General features: G+C 45.0%; 1 protein-coding gene across 1 annotated transcript in view; it reads right to left on the reverse strand.

The window, feature by feature from the left end:
- IGF1R (insulin like growth factor 1 receptor) overlaps positions 1–12,097 on the reverse strand; it is a 290,959-nt gene extending 278,862 nt beyond the window's left edge. The window contains exon 1 of the mRNA XM_023651179.2: positions 11,949–12,097. Within this exon, the coding sequence (XP_023506947.1) occupies positions 11,949–12,042 (94 nt within the window). The 5' untranslated portion in view covers positions 12,043–12,097. The remainder of the gene's footprint in view (positions 1–11,948) is intronic.
- Between the last annotated feature and the right edge of the window lie 10,031 nt (positions 12,098–22,128).

A 22,128-nucleotide genomic window follows, 5' to 3' on the forward strand; every position in this document is an offset into this window, starting at 1 on the left:
ACAATGCCCGGTGCTGGGGGCAGAGCAGGAGGACTGCAGTCCCACAGAGAGTCCAACAGGGCTACCACGGCATGTGAAGAAGAGGCAGAAAAACATGCATTTGCTGGATGCTCTCTACTGGCCGGTTCTGCTGGGCATCTTAGATACATCATTGCTAATGTTCACATCATCCCAGATAGAGCAGGATTATCCCAAACTACAGATGGGGACACTGAGGCCTATAGGTCCCATTCCCATATGCCTCTCTGTATCTGAGAGAGAGAGACAGAGAGGTATCTGAGGGGACGGGCTTCAAAGGCAGCACCGCGCACATGCAAACCCCACCGACAAGGGCAGATGAAAGGCAGGCGCTGTCCTGGCTTGTCCTGCTGAGTCCACATCCACCCGGTGCAACATCCACATGGAGATTTTACAAGATACTCTTTTACAAGCTACGCTTGAAATTAACATGCCAGGTTCAAATGATTATGTTTACATTTTCTGTAAGAAATATCCCGCCTCACAAGTCTCCTCAGGAGTATGAAGCTTTTAAGGATAATTTCTTAGGTGTTGATTACATTCAGGAGTCCTCTTCACACCATCCTAGACAAGTAAACTTCCTCTGTGGGGGGAGCAGGGGGCAGGCTTCACCTGCAATGGCCCCACAACGAGGCCGTCAGAGGCCTGGACCAGCGCCCGAAAGGAGACAGGGCACTCACGTGAGGAAAGGCCTATAAGATTGGCTACTGTTCCTGCTAGGATCCAGTGCAACAGTTTGCTGGCCTCATCAAGAAAAGAGTGCAAGAAACAGAAGCAAATGTCTGTTCACAGTGATTCTGCTGGTTCCAACCAGACCTTCCTAAGAGCTCCATCTCTCTCTGCCTTGTGTCTCAGGATCTGAAGGCTGGAAAGGCCATGAGTAAAGGCCCAGGCCCACGCTGTCATTCAGAAAGAAGAGAGCGAATGAGCAGTCAGCAGCTGCAGAGGAGGGAGCACCCACCCAGCCTCGTCAGGCCATGCTGGGTCAGGCCATGCTGGGTACCACGACACAGCACAGTCTACCTGACTGCCTACCTTCAATCAAGCGCCCAGCTCCCCCATGGTTTCAAGTCCACCGCCAACACAACTGGTGTGGATGAACGATTTATTAAACCCTATCTGTAGGGAACTTACGAACAAGGTCTCTCCCTCCACAGGGATGAGGCAACCTGGACACAGGGCCAGACTCACAAGAGACGTTTCCAGGAGGTCCAAGATTTTTATTCACCTCAATGTGCAAAAAGCCTGACAAAACAATGATTTTAAAGATAACTGTATTGCTTTCAAGTTCTATGTAGTAGTAACTGGTGTGATAAAACGTTTCAGCTGGCAGAGCTATAAAGACATTATGAAAATAAATTTGTTGTAAAGAGTGCTTCAAAGTGAATGGGGTAGAGGGAGTTACCCCTTTAAGAAGTCTTCTATTTCTTGAGGTCTTCCTATGCATCAGGCACTGGGCCAAGTCCTGGGAATTCAAAGATGACCAAGGTAGCATTCCCCTCCCCAGCCAGTGGGGGAAACCATACAGGGGTGGTGCACTAACAGATATAAAGAGGGTGCTGTGGGGCCATCCTGCATGCGGAATCAAGGCCACCACAGAGGGTGAAACTGTAGCTAATTCTTAAAGGAGTTTGCCAGGGGGCAAATTGGTACTATAGTTGTTCCAAGCACAGGGGCTTCCACCTGCCAAGGCAAAGAGACTGGAATAAGTACAGCCTGTTTCACAGCCAGAGCTGTTGTTCAAAATGTCTGAGAAGATGGCAGGTCCAGTCCTCTCTCAGATAGCAAACAAATGATTTCCAAATTAAAAATAATAAAAGGCAATCACAGGGAAATGAGGCTAAATCTTTTGAAATGTAAACCTCAATAACCACCTATACACTGTTAGTCTCAACTAAGGAAGTGAGAAAGTAGATTCCAAGAAAAGTAGGAAACCAAATACAAAAAAGTACCTAACAAAATACAGCCAATGTGAGACCCAACGCCAGGACCGGAAGTGTTTATTGTTCTCTATTTGGATTTAGGGCTGGTGAGCATCTTAACTACATAAAATTGCCCAAGGGGACACGTATAAGAATGATAATTAAAGTGTTACCACATATTTAAATAGAGCAATGGAAAGTAAATCTTGTTTTATTTTTCAAAATGAATCAATAGGCTTTTTTTAAATCTCTAATCTCAAAAGTATATTTTAGAACTTTTCCTTTATTAAAGTCCTGTAAAAAAAATCTCAAACCCTGAATTGTAAACAGCACACTAGATATAACAACTCTGCCAAAATTGTTTACATAACTTAGGAAGACCCCAATTCTTTCACGCTAGCTCACCAACACAATAGAACAATCTTAATCCAACACCACATCCTAATGGTTTCTACAGAAGTCTGCCGTCTGCACGTTTTTCTGCACCCGGGTTTCCAGGAAGCAAGCCAGAAAGCAAAATCTAAGGGAGTGTGGGGGCTGGCTATCTTCATCCTTAGGGCACTGTTAATTCAGTCGCGGAAGGGGCTGAGTTTCCTTTCTGGCCACTAGATGGCGCCTACGCATTAGTGAGGTGGACAAAGTGCACACTGGACACTTCTCAGGCACTGGCAGAAACTGACAAATGAAAGGATTAAGGGAGAAAGCATAATAAACAGATCTCTGAAATGGAAGTTGAACTGCAGGGGCTGGCCACTGTTTACTGAAAAAAAGGTAAAACCACACAACTGTGTTTAACAAGCAAATTGTAATCTTGTTAAAGCACCTTAGCAAAATAGTTTTATTACAGAACAAACATTTATTGAGCACCTACTGTGTGCCAGGCTCTGTACCACATTTAAGTTGACAAGGGCAGTCAAATATCAAGTGTGTCTACATTTCTGGCACTATCCAAAGAACATCTCTGTTCAAGGACGTCATGTCCATAAGAGCAGCAGCAAGCTAAACTCTGAGGGCTTAGTATATGCCAGCCTCCTTTCTAAAGACTTGACATATGTATTAATTCATTTAATTTCACAAATAAATGTATGAAATAGGTTCTATTAAAATTACTGTTTCACAGATGAGGAAACTGAGGCATAGGAAGATTAAATAATCTGCCTGAGAGCTTAGCTATTGAGGAGCCAAGATTCAAACCCAGCTCTTTGGCTCCAATGCTCTCTATAGCCTTGTAAAGTAATAACAGCAGCTCAGGTACAAGACACAACAAATCATGTAACCAGCACAGTGGTGGCTATGAACTCAAAAGGAGGAAAGGGGAAGTCAGGTCTACAGAAGTTAGGGTGATCTAGAAAAGCTTCATGAAGGAAAAGGAATCTGAGTTAGAAATTAAAGGATGGGATCTCAGATCTATTAAAACCATAGAAACATACTTGGGGGAAATAATGAGTGTCCCACCTTTACACTGTTACAATCTTGTCTCTATCTCACAGATCTATCTGAAGCCTAAAGATATTTAAAAATGAAAAAAATTACCTTCGCCCCCCTGCCCAATTTTTCTGACAGTTTTCTAAACATATGTTAAAATGTTATTTTGTTGTTTAGTGAGAAAAGGAGAAAATTCTCCTTCAATTATTTTAAGACTCTACATTTCTGTTGAGACTCAGAAAAGTTAAAGAACTTGTTGGGGGCCAGAGAACTAACTGGAAGTGAAGGAGAAACCGGAACCAGGCAACCTTGCGGTGCTCTAGAGGAGCGCTCTCCACCATTCAGTATGGGGTGGCAGAGCAGAAAGCAGAGAAACGTGCCAGGTCACAAACACAGGAGCCAAATCAAGGAGACAGGACCAGCACGGCTTACTTACCACAGAGCTAAAGCAAGGGGGCTGGGGAGTGCTGGGAATTAACACAGGATCCCTACAGCAATGTCTTAGTTGCTCATCCTCATCACAGCCCAGGATGAGGAGCCTTGGACTGGATTCTTGGACGATGACTCGGCACCACAAAAGGCACATGCTGAGAATTTGGGGCTGGCAAATCTCTTGAACTAGAGGGATCGCACAGGAGTTGGAGTGGCCAGCTCAGAGGCCAAATGAACATCTCCTCAGAGAGTCAATGCAGGTCTGGACTGGACCAGGGTGGAGCCAGAAACAGGGGCAAATCTGAATGATTTCAAGTGACTCAGTGAGATGGAAAGGAAACATTCAATTAACCCGTCTCCCCAGGAAAGGATGGGTTGAAGAACTGAAATTTAACTAGAAATCCCATCCTGAGCCAACTTTGCTGTGGAAAATCTTATCAAGGTACATACATGTTAGAAAGAAAATCCCAAATATATCACCCAGGTAAGGTGACAATAACAAAAGAAGTATACGACATTGTGACCTAACATATGCCATGAATTCATTACCCACAGAAATCAGACAACAGAACTAAGGAAAGCTGAGCAACACATCTTCCTCTGTCACTGCTCTCTTTGATCATTTCTTTTCATGGCAATCTGTGCTTCTCTTTCAAACCCTGAGCTTGTATATTATCCTACTACTATGAGACTTAGGAAAATTAGGTGGGGAGAATGAATACAGGATGACACTGATAAATCTGAGCACAACGTTGAGGATTTTACAATCCAAATAGAACAGCTAATGACTTAGAAAACTGCTGCAAGCTGATACAGCCAGGAGGGTCACAGACCTCTCACCTGGGCTTCCTCTCGACGCTTCCTACTTTTCTCCAGGAAATTATTAAAGGTCTTTCAGATACGTCAAATTTGGGAAAACTGAAACACTGTTAATACATAAACTCACCTCTCCCTAACTATCATCAGACTTCTGTTCCTTAAAGCGCTATTAACTAAAATGTGCCTAACTCAAATTGGTGCTGTCTCATTTACTTAGTCAAACACGTATTTTCAATAATCCATTTTACAGAGACAAACCACTGACTGCATTTTACATGAGAGGACAAGCTGAAAGGAGGCATCCAAAATATCTCAGTGAAATTTAAAAGTTCTGCTCTATAAAACATGTATGCTTTAAGACTGTCAAAATATGTCTGTTCTCCCGTGTCAAGAGTAATTTAAAAAGCAGGATGCATACACCGGATTTACTAAAGTGACAATTCCAAAGCCAGCTGAAAGAAAGCTAGCGCCAGGTTAAAAGGAAAGTAGCCATACAAACTATCAATAATAATGTATTTAAAACTCTCAGAATGTGGATGAATGGATGGAAATACACACACACAATTTTGAACAAATGGCGTTTTTATTATGTAATTATTACTGAAGTAGATGCCCGTCTTCTGTCTTGTTAAGGAGGCTGAGTGAGGAGTGAGACAAAACAATACAGTCCCCCCACCCCCAAGAACCTTCTGGACTAGGAACAGACTACTTTCTAAAGTCTTTAAAATACAAACGCTTTAAGTAAAGAAAAACAAAAGACTTCAGACTATTACCATGTGTGCAATTTAAAGCAGGCACAGCTACCTCTGCAGTGTCTGGTGGCAGTGGTCATCTGCATGCACATTTTCCCTGTGACTATTTCAGATAAAGTGTGGGCTTCAAGACCATCAGCCATCACATGTGGGACAAAGTCACTCAGCTCCATGGACACACCACCAGCACTGACCCAGGAGGAGAAACAGGAGAATAAAGGCAGTCCCTGCTTCCCTACTTACTTTCCCCAGTCATCAACAACAAGCAACAACACACTGTAAAGTTACTGCAATCAGAAGCATTCAGCACTCATCGTAAAAGAAACTACTTTCTGTTATATTCCAGTAAAATCCGAAGAGCAACCTATAAGTTTAAAAATCCTTGTAGTCCAGGGCAGAAAAAAGAAAGAAAATTGAAAGCCTTGCTTACTAGGTTTGTTTCTTTAGCGTTTTAAATAAACATAGCAAGCAACTTCTACGGTTTGACTCATATCTTTAAAAACTTATGTAAGGTATTTTACAGTATCAGAATGAATTTTCAAACTTAAAGAACTGAGTCCAATGAGTGGTCAACATGCATTTATTGAGGAGGAGAGGAGGGAGAAGAAACTATTTCTCAATTCAAGTAAAGAAATACCAGTATTTCCTTAAGATCTTGAAATTAATCAATTTCATAAGCCATAAGTGAAATTGGCGTTAGTGAAAAAAGTAGGGAAATCTTCCAAACTGATATTTGGACTTTACAACGAGTAAAATGGATGATTTAAAAATAGAAAACAATTTATTCTTCACAGTTCAAAAGCCTCAAAATCAAAGATATTGTTAATATTTTGAGTCAAATTAGACTAAGGCAATTCAATAAAATAAACAAACTTCATCACATCAAGGGAATAGGCACCTATTGGGATAACAACCAAACTTGTTTTTAAAGATCTTTTGTTTATTAACTATTTTATACCAAACATAAGCCCTTTCCTCAGAACAAATCGGTTCTTTCACAGATCCACAGGGTTGGGGTGGGGAGCGCACATATTTCAAGGTTTTCATCTTTCCAAATGCTGGAAATCAGTCATCTTCCCCAAATGTTAACAGGTCTCAATGTGCACGAACATCGGGATTATTGTACCACCTCCCTTAGTTTAAGCCAAATCGTATCTTTACAAATAACTGGAAAACTTCCTCTTGATAATCTGATGCCAAACACCATTTTCCAGGAGGGGTCAGAGTGCTTCGTACATTATTCACTTGGCTGTCTTGAAAGCGCTCCGAATTTTCCTTCAGAACATCTCAGACAGAGAAATCAGGAAACTATATCCCCAGCACGTGTGCAACTATTATATATTTAGTACAATTGAGAGGAGCGCATCTCTTGGACTCAGATAGCACCTGTCATAAGTTGGCTAAGAAAAGCAGTTCAAAGCAAGTTGGCCCGCGGGCACAAATACCTCTTCTGTGAACTGGGGTTGACTTTTAAATGAGTTTTGAAAACAAATCCAAGAAAATTGTAACCCAGAGAGAAACATGGCTTGTATGTTTTACAATTTAAAAAGATTTCAAGATTTAATTGCCTGCTCGATCTCATTCTTGCCCCCTTACACTTTTAAAAGCAGTAAGTTATTTTAAATTATGCAAAGCCTTAAAATTATGAAAGTTTCCTAATGATTTCCAGAAAGCTAAGTGATGTGTAAATCCAGAAAAGTTTTGAAATAAATCCCATCTTCCTCACAACTCAAAACATGCTATGCAACATTCATGTACACACCTGTAACTCCTAAAGTTTTGGCAAAAGGTAACTACAACACTGCACATTTTAATCACAATTGTCATAACCAATATTATTTAAAAAAGGCAGCAAGGCTGATCAAGATGGGCGAATGTCTCGCATATGTCACAGCCTGCAATGACACTGCAATAGGAAGGAAAGTATTAATGAGGCAAAAATGGTGCACACAAGCCTTCGGAAGATCAACAACATTGGTCTGCTTCATATCTTAAGACTACAGAAATGTTTTTAAAGGGCTTTAAATGCTGTTTGCTGTCTATGTGAAAACTATGTATCCTGTGCTGAGTCTGAAAAAGATCTGAATTTTCAAGCAACTTTGTTTCATGACACCCCAAAGACAAAAGCAAAGTCCTCTTTCTTTGTAGGTTCAGGCATTCCCAGGCACAGGGTCCAGCTTTCATACAGCAGGTGCCCAATAGGTGCTGGCTGGATTCAGTTGCTTCATACAGCACATTCTTACAAAACAAATGAAACCAGATTTAAAAGGAAGCTAGTGTCCCTTGAGGACTCCCCTTGGCAAAACTGGAAGGGGACAAGTGAAAATGATACAGTTGATTTTCATTACTGCCCTGATCTTGCAACAATACAACAGGCAGGAAACATTTTCATTAGTAAACTAAGCCTTAGACAAAGACTAAAAACAAAAGTAAACAACAATTACTCTCTAGGTCTTTTCCTATTAAAAGGCTAAGGTAAATTTGGATAAAGGCATAACAGTTTAAAAACAAAAAATGCCTTTGCTATATTTTTAAATCTTTTATTCCATAAGAAATTTTGTTTTTTTAAAAAAATTAGTGTATGTCTGAAACAACTACTGCATCCTACAAAGATTCTTCCTCCTGCTCAGATTCCAAAGCTATTTAAGAAATAAAAGTAGCAACAAAGAAAAAAAAAACCACTATATTAAAATGAACAGTTCATCCTCAGTCTTTACGACCAGGATGGTTAACACTGGATATCAAAAAGGAGAGTGGAAACTCTTTACCATTTTAAAACGCTACATTATTTCTCTGTTGGAAAACATATGTAAGAAAACTGGAAACACAAAAAGCCATCCAGACTCAGCTCCTAAACTCTAATCTTGGAAAGACCAACATCGTTTCAGATTCAGTTAAGGATTTTACTGTCACAAATCTACTTACAAGCATTTGTGTTTTTTTAATCCAACCCTTCAATCCTTAACTTGAACTATGGATAAGCAAGATTTCTTTTTCCTTTCTGTTCATTTCTCCTATGACTGAACCCTTTTAATGAGATGGTCACAATGTTTAAAGTGCACATGATTTTAAAAAAAAGTCATCAGATTATCTATCACTCGTAAACTTCAATTATCAGTTTGTTGTATTGCTGTAGTTCATGTCTCTGAAAAACTCCATATATTAAAAAAAAAAAAAAAAAAAGAGACATCAACCTGCTGGATGAATTTAGTTAATTTTAATCTAGCTTCTACGTTCAAACTAACAGAATGCATTCTTTTCAAACTTAGCATATATTTTTTTTAAAAAGTCTACTGGGATATAACTCACATACCATAAAAGTCACTAATTTAAAGTGTACAATTCAATGGTTTTTAGTATAGTCAGAGAGTTGTGCAATCATTACCACAATCTAATTTTAGAACATTTTCATCACCCCAAAAAGAAACCCCGTACCCATTAGAAGTCACTCCCCATTCCCTCCTCCCCCAGCCCTAAGCAACCACTAATCTACTTTCTGTCTCTGGATTTGCTTATTCTGGACTTCATATAAATGGAATCATACAATACGTAGTCTTTTGCGACTGACTTCTTTCACTTAGCATGATGTCTTTAAGGTTCTTCCAGTCAACCTTAGCCTATTTCTTAAGGTTAGACCTTTCTAATCCTTCTGAAATATCAAACATATAACCTTTTAAACTTCAAATCCTGACCCACACCCCATCCGTCCTCAAAAGCACCATTTACTTGCTTTTTCACTCTGGAGAATCTAAACTATAATTTGCTATTTAGGTTCTTTCCAAACTTCTTATTCTGGGCTCTTCTTCTGGTAATAAAACACCAACTTCTTTAAATACCAATCTTTCGCATACCTATATTTCTCTGACAATAGGATATGACTGTGCCTGGGGCAGAAAGATGACTGAACCCTTTTAATGAGATGGCCACAATATGTTTACAGCACACATTGACTGAAAAAAAGAAAGTCATCAGATATTTTGGCTATCACTCATAACTTCCAAAGCTCTCCTACTTAGAGGCTCTGTTCGCATTATATTGATAGAAAACAAACATGTCTGTATGACTTCATCTGCTTCAAAGACTTCTAAGTTTTCTAGGTTAAAGATAAAGAAATCACGCTACTACTGTCGCAGGCAAAGAGAAAACACTAATCCCTAAATACACCAACACAATAGGGAACCAACACCACCCCAATCTTCATTACTCTACTAGACAGCCAAAAGAATGTGGGTCTCTAACAGGACTCAGTTTATTTCCACCAGAGTTAAGTGTTCTTGCACCTTTTGGACTAAAAACCGATCTCACGCTCACAGTGAGCATACCATTTACTCCTCAAAACTTCAGAGCTGTAGGGAGGGGCAGAGACCGAGTTAGAAGTTCAACAAACCATAATCAGGATTTGGGGTGCCTTCTAGCCACCCACCAGGTTTTCAGAAATCAACCATTTCAAGGCATCCTTAAGAAAAGCTTTGGCTACTGGGATTATAAACATACATTAAAATAGCCCTTCCCCTCCTGCCTGTTTTCTCAAGAAAGAGCCGCCTTTTACAAAGAATATTTCTCACGAAGAATCGCTCCAAACAGCAAGACATCCTATTTTAAAATGCCCGACTCCTGCCTCGGAGAAGCAAGGCCATCACTGCTATTGTGAATTTCGGAACTTACTAACATTAAATAATAAAACTAAAGACGCTACACAGTTCAATAGCATGCCATAATAAAATGGATTAACTCTCCTGTGTCTTCTAAACTATATTTAGCTTTTAAAGGCTAGAAACCCTCCTCTGTCCCCCTAAACACCATCTGTAAGCCTTAGAAGGGAGCCGAAAGCCTTTCGCCCAATCCAGTGAGCTGAAAGTTTAGAAAACAAAGAGCAGGAGAGCTCAGATTTGTGGAAGGTCCGGCCTCAATCCGCGCTGTACTCCACGCAGTAAACACGCTAATTCTACAAAAGTCTGCTCTTACTCCGTCATGGACGCATTTCTTACAAGACGTTGAAGAAGGCTTGACACAAACAGCCTTTCGGAATTGCCCCCGTCATGGGGCCAGACAGCCCCCGCTGCCTCTTGATTCTCCCCCTCACTCTTCAAGGCTCAGTCGTGATTTTTCAAAGTTAATTGGCACCACCTGCATACCCTCGGCAAACATTACTCACCGACCCACACGCCCTCATCGTTCCCAGCCCCAGTTCTGCCACCGCATTTAAACTTTAATCGTGTTCAAGTTGCCCACCGTCGTGAATGTACCAGTAAGCGACACTTTAAATTTGAGAAGAGCAAAACCCCCTCCTCCTCCTCCTCTCTCCACACACCATGGGGCCCTAAGTTCTTCCTCCCTCCCCGAACTTCCCTACCCCTACCCGACGCTACCAAAACAAAAGCTATCTGATCGCAAGCGATAGCGAGCGTGAAGCGACATTGCTTATTAACTGTGTACAAAAGAAGTGCGGAGCTGGGGGGAGTGCGACACAACGCTGGCCGCAAAACCCAGGCCAGGGCTCCGCGCTCGCAAAACAAAACCCCCTCCTCCCCACCCCCGCCGCCACAGACCCTGGCGCTCCGCGAACCGCCGCGCACACCACCTCTCGCCAGGGCCAGGCGTGTAGGTGTCCCCGCGCGGCCGTGTGGCAGCGGCTACACCCCCGCGTTGCGAGCACGTGTGTGGAAATGCACGTCGGCCCCGACCGCACACCCACTCGCGCACACGCGGATGCTGCCCAACCACCCCTCCAGCCCCGCCAGGAGGAGAGTAGAAACTGGGAGAAGGTCCCAGGACCCTCTGAACCAGGGGCCCCGGACGCGCTCCCCGGAAGAGCCTGACTGATGCAGGGCCCTCGACCTCGCATCTTTCCAGAGGCTGCGTGGGGGGCGGGGGGTTGTCTAGGCAGGAACGTTGCCCCCACCCCCGAGCCGCACAGAGCAGCCCCGGGAAGCCGGGGACAGGTAACTTGCCGCGGACCAAGCGAAAGTGACGGGAAAGGCCAGGAGCCCTAGGGGCAAAGCACGTTGGGCGGCAGGAGGCCGCGCTGGGGTGTTTGGAAACGTTTCCTGGGGCTGCGGGGCCCCTACCGGGCACCTCCCCGTCGTGGGCAGCTTGCACCCCACGGGCTGCTGGGCTCCCCGCCACCGGGCACCAAGTCTGCCCCAGCAGCGAGGGCGCCGCGCGGCCGAGGGAGCTGTCACCGCTGTCTGCGCGCTGCGCGGGGCCAGCACCGTGTGCTGAGCGGCCCCGCGCGCCGAGAGGGGCGAGGGGCGAGGTGCGGGAGGCCGGCCCCAACTTCCCCGACGGAGTCCCAGCGCCCGGGCCGCCGGGGAGCGAACGCTGCCGAGTGAGCCGGCCGCGGGCAGGGCTCCCGGGACAGCGAAAGAGAAAGCCCGCGAGGCCCCGCGCGCGAGGATGCGCTGAGCCCGGGCCCGCAGCCGCTCGGGCCTCTGGCCGGGTCCCTGGGCGCCCCGCCCCGCCGCTCCCGGGCCCGGGGGCCCGACAGCTGCGACGGTGGCAACTCGGGTTTCGCAAACAGGGCGCAGCCCCTCGGAGGAAAAGTTCCCGCAGTGGCCGCGGGCGGCGGGCACATACTCACTTTCTCCACTCGTCGGCCAGAGCGAGAGCGCGGCGGAGAAAAACAGGAGCCCCCACAGCGAGGTCGGGGACCCTCCTCCGGAGCCAGACTTCATTCCTTTTATTTGGGACGAAATTCCCTTCTCCAAAAAAAAAAAACGAAAAAAAAAAAAAAAGGAAAGGAAAAGAAAGTCTCAAACTCAGTCTTCGCCCCCCCTCCACAAACCAGGGCGAGGAAACAGTCCTGGAAGGCGGCGCCGGGCGGCCCGGCGGGCTGCGCGGACGGGGCGGGCGGCGGAGCGGGGCGGCCCCTCAGCGCCGGGAACCGCGGCCCAGCGCTCGGCGGAATCGGGAACCCGAGGCGCGTCGGGGCGGGCTGTCGGCGTCGTCGGCCTCCATTTTCAAACCCATAGAAGCAGGAGGGGGAAAAAACTGCACAGAAACGGGGCAAAGCGCAAATCCGTCTCGACGAGGCAAAACCACCCCGACCCCAGACAGAGGGGGAGGCTGCCGGCCGCTCGAGCCCCCGCGCCGGGAGGGCGCGACGCAGTTCGCAAGATTGCCCCGAAGTCCGGGTGGCGGGCGAGGCCGGCCGGGGGCAGAAATGCGGAGGAAAAATGAATGAGCGGCTCCCCCTCCTCCGCCTCCTCCGGGCTCCGCTCGCCGCCGCCGCCTCCCTCAGCGCCGCCGCCTCCGCCGCCGCGAGCTCCTTCCCAAATCCAGGACACACACAAAGCGGCGGGCCGGCCGCGCCGCGCTCGGCACTCCCGCCGCGCCGCCCGGGCTCCGCGCCGCCGCCGCCCGCCCCGCGCCGGCCCCCGCCCGGCCCCCGCCCGCCGCCGCCGGCTCCGCGCGCGGGGGCTCCGGCTCGCTGAAGGTCAAAGCCGAGGCGCGCGGCGCGCCGTGGGGCTCCCCTCGCGCGGGAGGGGCGTGGAGGGCCCGGGGCGCGGGGCCGAGGGTCTGCAAGCGCCGGCTCGGGTGCGCCGGGGGCAGGCTCGCTGGCGGCGTCCCTCCCGCTCGCTCGCCGCTCTCGAGTTCGCCTGGTGCGCTCGCTCCTCCTCGGGTTTTTTCCCTTTTTTTTTTTTTTCCGCTCAGCGGAGTTAATGCTGGTAAACAAGAGCCTCAGCCTCGCCGCGCCGCTGCCGCCGCCGCTGCCACACACTGGGGGCTCGCGCGCGCGCGCTCGGGCCCGCGCACACGCGCCCGCGCGCACCCTGGAGCGGCCACAGCCGCAGCCGCGGCGCGCCGAGGGCCCGGCCCAGGCCGGCGCGCGCCAAGAGCCGGAGCCCGGGATCCCAGGGACGTGCGGAGCGGAGCCCGGGCGTGGGGTGCGAGGCGGCAAGGCGCCGTCCCCGCCCCCCGCCCGCGCCAGCACACGCGCGCACACACACCCGCGCCCGCGCGCGTGCACACGCTCTCGCCCCCACCCGCACTGCGCTGGCCACCCTGCACGCGCCTTCCCCTCCCGCAAGACTCCAAAAACAATGCCCCCGGCGCCGGCCCGGGGGACGGAGGGGCTGGCTGGGGAGGAGAAGAGGGGAGGAGGGGAGGGGGCGGGGTAGGCGGAGAGTGCGGGGCCCGAGAGGTTCATTGAAAACAACAGCACGGCTGGAAAGCGCGTTTCCCCGGTTCTTGAAAAGCTTCATTGTTTCTTGCAGCTGTTGCAAAATAAATAAATAAGTGCGTGCATGCGGCATTTTTTCGCAGCATGCTGGAAAGCCCGAACGAGGCGGGAGGGGCGCACCTGGGAGAAAGGAGACCCCCAGGCTACTAAGGCGGGCACTTTCACGCAAGGCTGGGGCGGCCGCAGCGTCGCGACTGTGGAGCCCAGAGTTCTGGGGCTCGCGGGGAGCTGAGGGGGAAGGGCGCGGCCCGCGTGGCTCGGCCCAGGGACGCGAGGGGAGACGGCCCACCACCCGCCGCGGGCCCCCAGCCGGGGAAGGGGGGCCCAGACGGGCTGCCCCGCGTGCCCAGGGCGCGTCCCCGCGGCGGCCGCCAGAGGGCGCGGCATGCGCTGGGGAGGGCTGGCCCGCCGAGTGTCGCCTCCCTCCCTCCGGGAGAGGAAATATGGGGGCCCGGACTGGGGGCCGGCCGGGCTGGGTCGCGTCGGCTGGGCCTCCAGGACCAGCGGCCCGCCCTGAGAGCTCCTCACGGCCTCGCGTTGCTCGGGGCTCCACCACGTGGGCGGCTGCGGGGAGCGGCAGGGGGCGTGCACTGTGCGGGGCTGAGGAGCCCCAGAGGCTAGGGGGTGTGTCCCAGGGGCCCCCGAGGAAGGCGCAGGGGCCCGGGGCCCCAGCCGGTCTCCTGGCTGGGATCCGGACCCGGGGACACGCCGCACACACGCATGATCAGTGGTCACTGCGGAAAGCCACCCGCACCTGCCTCGGGTCCTCCCGGGCACGTTCCTCTTGCTTCCTTTGCAATGTAAGTGACTAGAAACCAGCACCAACCCCAGCTGTCCTATGTGGTTTTCTTGAATGTACCCAAGGAGAGGTTTCCCCAAAGCGAGATTGCCCTAGCACTGCCATCTAATGAATAAATGCGGCGGAGACCAGGTCCTTAAAGGGGGAAACAGCCCAGCAATGGCTGGAGAGAGGAGTTTGAAATACGTGGACTTTTAAAAATAGTGATTGGACCACGTGTCGCCTTTAATGTGGTCCGGTTTCATGACTCAGGCTGATTGATGTCAACAATAAATAAAAAGAAGATATCTAATAAAAGAGTTGTGAATGTCTAGATCGAGTAGAAGTATTTGTCTCCGTAAACAATCAGGCTGTCTGGTAGGAAGAGATCTGTTCTAAAGGAAGGGTAGTTTTCATTTTTCACTCTCTAATTGTAAAAGATTTCCGAGTTACAATATGCTTCCCATCGTTCGTAAATAATATTTTAAATTAAGAGCTGAAAGCAAGTCAAAAGCTACCCTTTTTTCTCCCTCTATTTATTCCCTAGATCATTTTTCCCCTTGGAAATTTTTAGCTCAATTCAGTGAGTCAGTTGTATAGAAAGGAAATAAATCTTTTTTTACTTGAGAGTTATTCATATGAGATTTTGTTTAACTGAAATTCAGCTTAATTTTTAAATAAAATGTTCCGATTTTATATGTTCAGGACATTAACAAAGAAAGAAATATTTTAGAATCTTTAAAAAGAAACTTAAATTTAGCATGCATTATTTAAAAATTAGGCACTACATGTGAACAATTAAAATTCCGTCTATAAATTTTTAAGTATTTCTTCAGAGAGTTCCCTGCATGATATTGGTCTTGATGCCTACGGATCCATTCTGCAGTTAAATATAGAGGAATGTCAATATTATATTTTCGTCATATCTGCTGTTTAGAATTTTTAAATACATACTTGCAAATTTAGATAAAAATTTAGAGCTGATTTTTAAGAGGCTAATTCTAATATAAAATCTTGAAATACTACACAGTATATTTTTTGTGTTAGCAATAAAAATTCCCATTCAATTGTCCCTAAAAACTTGAGGTATATAGAATAATGAGAAATGCATGGTTATTTAAATTGTAAGGGTTTCTTTATTAAAATGATTTTTCAATAGTGAATTTTTTTAATGTTTGTGTTTTCCTAAAGTAGTAGGAAATCAGTAAGATTAAATTATTTTAGACAGTGAAGTTAGATGCTTATTATTATGTAGCTTAATATTTAGAAAAAATAATCAAAATTTAGGTTGCCTTTCAGCTCTAACCTGATCACATAGACAATGAAGGCGATTTTTATTTTCTTCAATGATTACATTCTATATACTGAAGTCAAACTTATCCTTTCAACCTTCAAAATAAAATGATGTCGTAAAACATTAATCATTGTCTTTGCTTTACAACCACATTGACAATGTATCACACTTTTTTGTTTTATATAATTTTCCCCAGGTATCTTATAAATTTCCCTTCTCTTGGAGCACAAACTTGTTGCTCATTGTCATTTTTTAAAAACTGTTTATTTGAAAACAGTTTTATCTCAAATTATTTTGCTAGCTGTACCGACTCTGCAAAAATGCAATATATACCAAGTGAAAGCATGAGAAACAGCACAAATGACAACTAACAAGTATTACTAGTAATACAATAAGTTGTCGTACATCCCCAGGAAAGAATGTTATTCAGCAGCAGAAGTGAATAAGCTACAGGCACACACAACATGGGCAGATCTTTGAAAGACAACGTTAAGTAAAAAAATGCAAGTTCTGAAAAACCAGACACATGACACCATTTTGATAAAGCTCTTAAAAGCAAAGAAAGCAAAAGATATGTGGCAAATTATTTAAAGCAAGAGAATTAAACACATAGTAAAATATTTTTGTTTTGCTTTGCTTTTATTTTGGCAATCGGATTCATAAAGAACACAAAATCCAGGATCCTGGTTACCTCTGGGAGGGGGACAAAGGAGCCCCTAGGCGCATGCGATGTTCTTGGAAATATGTTTATTCACGGATTGGGTGGTGGAATTTCAGATTTCCATTTTGTAATTATGCTTTATAACTAACATATATGTTGTACATATTTTTGTATGTATAAAATATTTTTAAAGATAATAAAGACAAATATGGGAGAGATTCACAAAAGCTGTTTGTATAAACAACTCAGAAGTATTAAAAAACCCCTAAACTGACATAGTTACTCAAGGTCTCATCCTTAACGATATGTTTCAGAAGGATGTGTACTCATATCCTATCCATGCAATTCAAGACAAAAACATATAATGAAAAAAAATGTAAAAGAATTCACTTCGTAGGTAATCAGGTTCATTAGTTAAGAGTGCATTATGTGAACTATCTGGCAGTTTCCTATAAGGTTAAACATACACCTAACTTATGATCCAGCAATTCTATCCCTTGCTATTTAACCAGAAGAAATGAAAATATGTCCAAAAAAGACCTGTATGGGAGTGTTGATAGTTGGTTTATTCATAATAGCAAAAAACTGGGAACAACCCAAATGCACCTCAAAAGGAGTATGGATAAACAAATCGTGATATAAACATTCTACAAAATACTACTCAACAGTAAAAAGGAATGAACTATTCATACGTACAAAAACATGGTTGAGCCTTGAAAGAATAAGGCGTAAGCTAGGTACAAATAGTATATACTATGTATTAGTCCATTCATGCGAAGTTCAAGAGCAGGCAAAACTGGTCTATGAGGTAGAAATCAGAACCATGGTTGCCCTTGGTGGGCAGGGGGAAAGAGGAGTTGTGGAGGACCAGGAAGAAGCACAAAGCACATTCTAGGGTGATGGCAATGTTCTGTATCTTGATCAGGGTATTGGCTATGGTCTTGTTTGCATTCATGAAAAATGCATGAAACTGTACACTTAAGGTGGATGCACTTCATTGTGTGTAATTATATCTGAATTTTAAAAGTTTTAAAGAGTGCATTATGCAATTTAGAAATTTTGCAACTGTTCTAAAACAGGTTAGCATGATGCTCTCCATTTTTGCTGTTATTTGAGTTAGTAGAGATGCTCATCTCCAACCTCTATGCCCACATCTGTCTGTGCAGATAAATACACTTTCAGAGCTATGTGAAAACGCCTATAGTCCCATGCAAAGGGCTTTGGCTGTGGAAGGCACCAAGGGGTCTCCACAAAGCAGTCCAGGGTCAGGAAAGATATTCGTGGTCTCTAGTTGGTTCCAGTCTCCACACGGCCACAGCAACCTGAGTCCCAGTCTCCTTGACATCTGTTTACACTCAACTTGAGAAGATTTTCTAGTTTAGATTTGTATAGATAGCCAGCTCGCAGGGCCATGAATGCTACATTCCTCCGTGATACTTTTAAAAGCAATGTGGAGGTCTCAGAGAGCATTTGGACAGAGATGGCCGGGACTTCTTTTTGTGACTACTCCTAGAACTATGTTCCGGTGAAATATCTATAAGGGACGTTCCTGGAAAACCCGGGCCTGGGCCAGGAGTGACAGGCACCCTTGGGATGGCCATAGATCCCAGGTGGAGACTGGAAGGCTTCTGTCCTGCACCTGCATCCTGAGCATAGCCTTCCGAAGGCTGGCACTAGCGTGTCCCCAACCTGAGAGTGAACATGTTCCACTCCCCACATGGTAATCTGTGGGAATACAAGCACGTCCGGGAGTGCTGTAAGGGCTCCATCTTTTTCACTTGTCATTTGCTGTGGTTAGTCTCTGAGGTGGGTGTGCTGTCTTTATTCCTCTGTATAATTAACTTTCAAACATATCAATAGTAAGGATCCCTGCCTGGCAGAGAGCACAAAAGATGTTTCCTCGTTTTTGAAATGCATCATAGAAGTACCTGTAAAGTGAGGTTAAATCAAAATTTCCGTTCCCTCTGATTAATGCCACCAGCTCTGAGATGTTTTACATCAGCAGCATGCCAGGAGGGGACAAGCCACTCCTCTGTCCTGCCCTGCCCCACTCTGCAAAGCTGTGTGACTTTGTGCAGGTCGCTTCACCTCTCTGTTTTCTCTTCTGCGAAATGATCACGTTGAAGTAGACCTTTCTGCTTCGAAAATGCCATGGTTTCTTTCTTTGGTTTTAGTTGACAGTGGCAGCTTGGTGTGTTGTACTTCAGCTGCACATCTCCCACCTCTGCCTCCTCTGTCAAGTAATTAATAGTCTATAAATCAATGCACAGGCAACAGGAGCCAGGCTCAGGGAATAATCACTTCCTAATTTGTTTCATTAATGCATATTTTTCACAGACTAGGGCTTCTTAGAGCAGAACACATTTTTCTAAGCAGTTCTGAATTCATGTATGTATTCTTCTAAGGATATGGGTATGGAAAAATAAGCAGAAACATCACCACAGCAGGGGCAAGTAGCCACAGGTGACCCACAGAAGAAATAAGCCCCAAATTGACCATTGAGAATATTCCTGCAAAATTGTTCTCTTTAGGATATTAAGTTCTCATGGAACCCTATTTAGTAGAATATCTCTGTAAATTTCTTCAGTAAATATGTCTTTTTAGCAACATCAATGTGTCAGGCTCCTTACTAGCAGCAAACTTCTCTTTCTGGCCTCATGGACATGCTACAAATAAATGAGATCTTGAAGTTATGCAGATGTGTGCTGCTCTGCAGTGTGGAGACCACATCTGGAGAATGAAGTTGTTTACATTTGTCCCTGGAGGACCATTGATCAACAGGAGAACTGAACACTGACACAGGGGCCAGAAAAGGAAAGGGCTGATTCCTGTGTCCCATGAGGAATGATTCAGACACATAGACATTAAGAGAAGTCTTACTGGACTTCTGGTCTCATGTACCTGGAAAATGATTATTAGACTTGAGCCAGGTAACTCCAGTGGGCAGAGCTAGACCAATGGGAAGGAAAATAGATTTCAGTCCTTTTTATGAATGTTTCTTCTTTTCCAATAGAGATGAATAACTAGCATTATCTTGCAGTCTCTGCTTGGAGCACTGCCTTGTGTGGGAGAGAGCCGTGTATCATCAGGATGTCCACACACAGACTGGATTCACACCTGCTGGGGAAATTGTCCAAAGGAGCACTGGATTGGCTGAGAGGATGACAGGGTGACATCTGAGGTCCCTTCCAATTCCAAGATCGCTAGATATTTGGTTTCTACTTCTATGCTTGGATTACTGTGTCTGATGGCCACTGAAGGAGCTTGGCTTTGCTTAAAATGAATAGCGATCAGCTTCGAAGTTGAAGATGTGTTAGTTTAATGGGATATTGAATTTATCTTATATTTTATAAACTCTGATGAAATAGCTCCTGAAAGAGGTCCAAGGACTAGTTCTAATAGGCTGAAAAGTCAAGTTAGGAGATCAGAGATTGCTTTCAAACCAACCACGTTGTGGGAGATGTTTGAGGCAGGTGGGAGCCAGCTGAGGCTTAAGATAGCGGTGTGCTGGTAAATTTTTGAGAAGAGGCTATGTGGCGGGTGGGGCTCCAATTTGTAGAGCTTGCCTATTCCCCTTGTGTAAATATTCCCACCTTGGCAGATTTAAGCTCCCAATATGAGGTCACTGAATACAGAGTTCTGAAGAGACGTACAATTGGCTTTTGCAAAACCCTGTGAGCCTACTCCAGGACACCACTGGGTTAAGATAAATGAGAACTTGAGGCCAGCCCTGAGGTGTAGTGGTTAAGTCTGGCGTGCTCCACCTTGGCGGCCCAGGTTCGTGGGTTTGGATCCTGGGTGCAGACCTACACCACTTGTCAGCTATGCTGTGGCAGCGACCTGCATACAAAATAGAGGAAGATTGACACAGATATTAGCTCAGGGCTAATCTTCCTCAAGCAAAAAAATAAATAAATAAAGAGGAAGACTGGCAGCAGATGTTATGTTAGCTCAGGGTAAATCTTCCTCAGCAAACAAAAAAGATAAATGAGAACCTTGTGTTGCCTTGTAACAAATTAAATATGCATTCAGTTCGAAATTTATGGGTAACCCAGTACAAAAATGGCAACGGCTGTAAACAGACAATTCACAAAAGAAGAAATCAGAATGCCCAATAAGTATGAAAATATACTCAGCCACCCGGCTGGCAGAATTAAGAATTGGACAGTACCAACTGTGCACAGGAATGAATGGAGGGAACTGAATTCTTAGTCACTGCTACTGGGAAGATAAATTAGTACATCCACTATGGAGAGCAACTTGGCAACATCCATAATATTAAAAATGCACCTACCCCACAACCCAGCAATTCCACTTATAAAAAGAATATCCTAAAAGCTCTTGACATGTGCACCAGGAGGCACACATAAGAATGTTAGTTGGAACATTGTTTTCAATAGTAAAAAAACTAGAAACAATCTAATTGACCCTTAGCGGAAGGATGAGTAATGGTGCATTATTCATACAACAGGATACTATACAGAGGTTAACCTGAATGAACTAGATCTAAGCAAATCAACATAGATAAATTTAACAACGAATTTTATGTGAAGGAGCAATTTACAAAAGTTATATAACTACGTGCTACTGTTTAGGAAACTATTAATACAAACATAACAGTATATATTATTAATGGAAACATGCATGTGTAGCATAAGTATAAAATATGCAGGGAAAGGATAAACAACAAGTTTAGACATTATCTCTGGGGATGAAGGGAGAGAAAAGGGATAGAGAGTAGTTTTAACTATACTGATAACATTTTATTTTTTTTAAAGACAAAAGAGATCTGAAGCAAATAGGGCAAAATGTTAACATCTGTTAAACCTAAATGATGGCTGCATGTGTGTCTTTTAAGTTCTTTTCTGTATGCTTTAACTATTTTATAATTTTTATTTGTCATTTTTTAAATTAACTTTTAACTTTAGAACAGTTTTAGATTTACAGGATTTTTGCAAAGATGGTACAGAGGGTTCCTGTGTACCCCAAACCCAGTTTCCCCTACTATTAACATCTTTTGTTGTGTGGTGCATTTGTCACAATTAGTGAACCAGCATTGATACATTACTATTATTAACTTAAGTCCACACTCTATTTAGATTTCCTCAGTTTTCCCTTACTGCCTATTTTCTGTTCTGGGGTCCCACCTAGGATTCCACATCGCATTTAGATATCACGTCTCCTTGCACTCCTCTTGGCTGTGACAGCCTCTCAGACTTTCCCTGTTTCTGATGACCTTGATAACTTTGAGGAGTACTGGTCAGGTATTTTGTAGAATGTCCCTCAATTGGAATTTATCTGGTGTTTTTCTTGTGACTAGACTGGGGTCATGTGTTCTGGGGAGGAAGACCACAGAAGTCAAGTGCCATTCTCATCACATCATCTCAAGGGTGCATGACTCACCACCGTCGATGTCGACCTTGATCACCTGGCGTGAGGTTGTGTTTCTCAGGTTTCTCCACTGTAAAGTTATCCGTTTTTCCCTCTCTTTTCATACTGTCCTCTTGAAAGAAAGTCACTATGCGTAAGGAGTGCGGAGTTATGCTCACTCTCCTTCAGGGAAGAGCATCCGCGTAAATTATTAGGAATTCTTCTGCACAGGAGATTTGTCTATTCTCCTTATTTATTTATTTATTTATTTATTATCTTTATAAGTATGGACTCACGTATATTTATTTCATATTTTGGGTTATAATCCAACACTTGCATGCATTTTGTTTTGCTCAACTTGATCTGGCAGTGGCTACTGGGAACTCTTTCAGCAGGTCCCAGGTCCCTTTGATGTACCCTCATCACCGTGTTTTGTTGCTGTTGTTTAGCTCTTCCTTACTTTCTGGCACTAGAG

The sequence above is a fragment of the Equus caballus genome, chromosome 1, assembly GCF_041296265.1.
Source record: "Equus caballus isolate H_3958 breed thoroughbred chromosome 1, TB-T2T, whole genome shotgun sequence".
NCBI classification, from domain to species: Eukaryota; Metazoa; Chordata; class Mammalia; order Perissodactyla; family Equidae; genus Equus; species Equus caballus.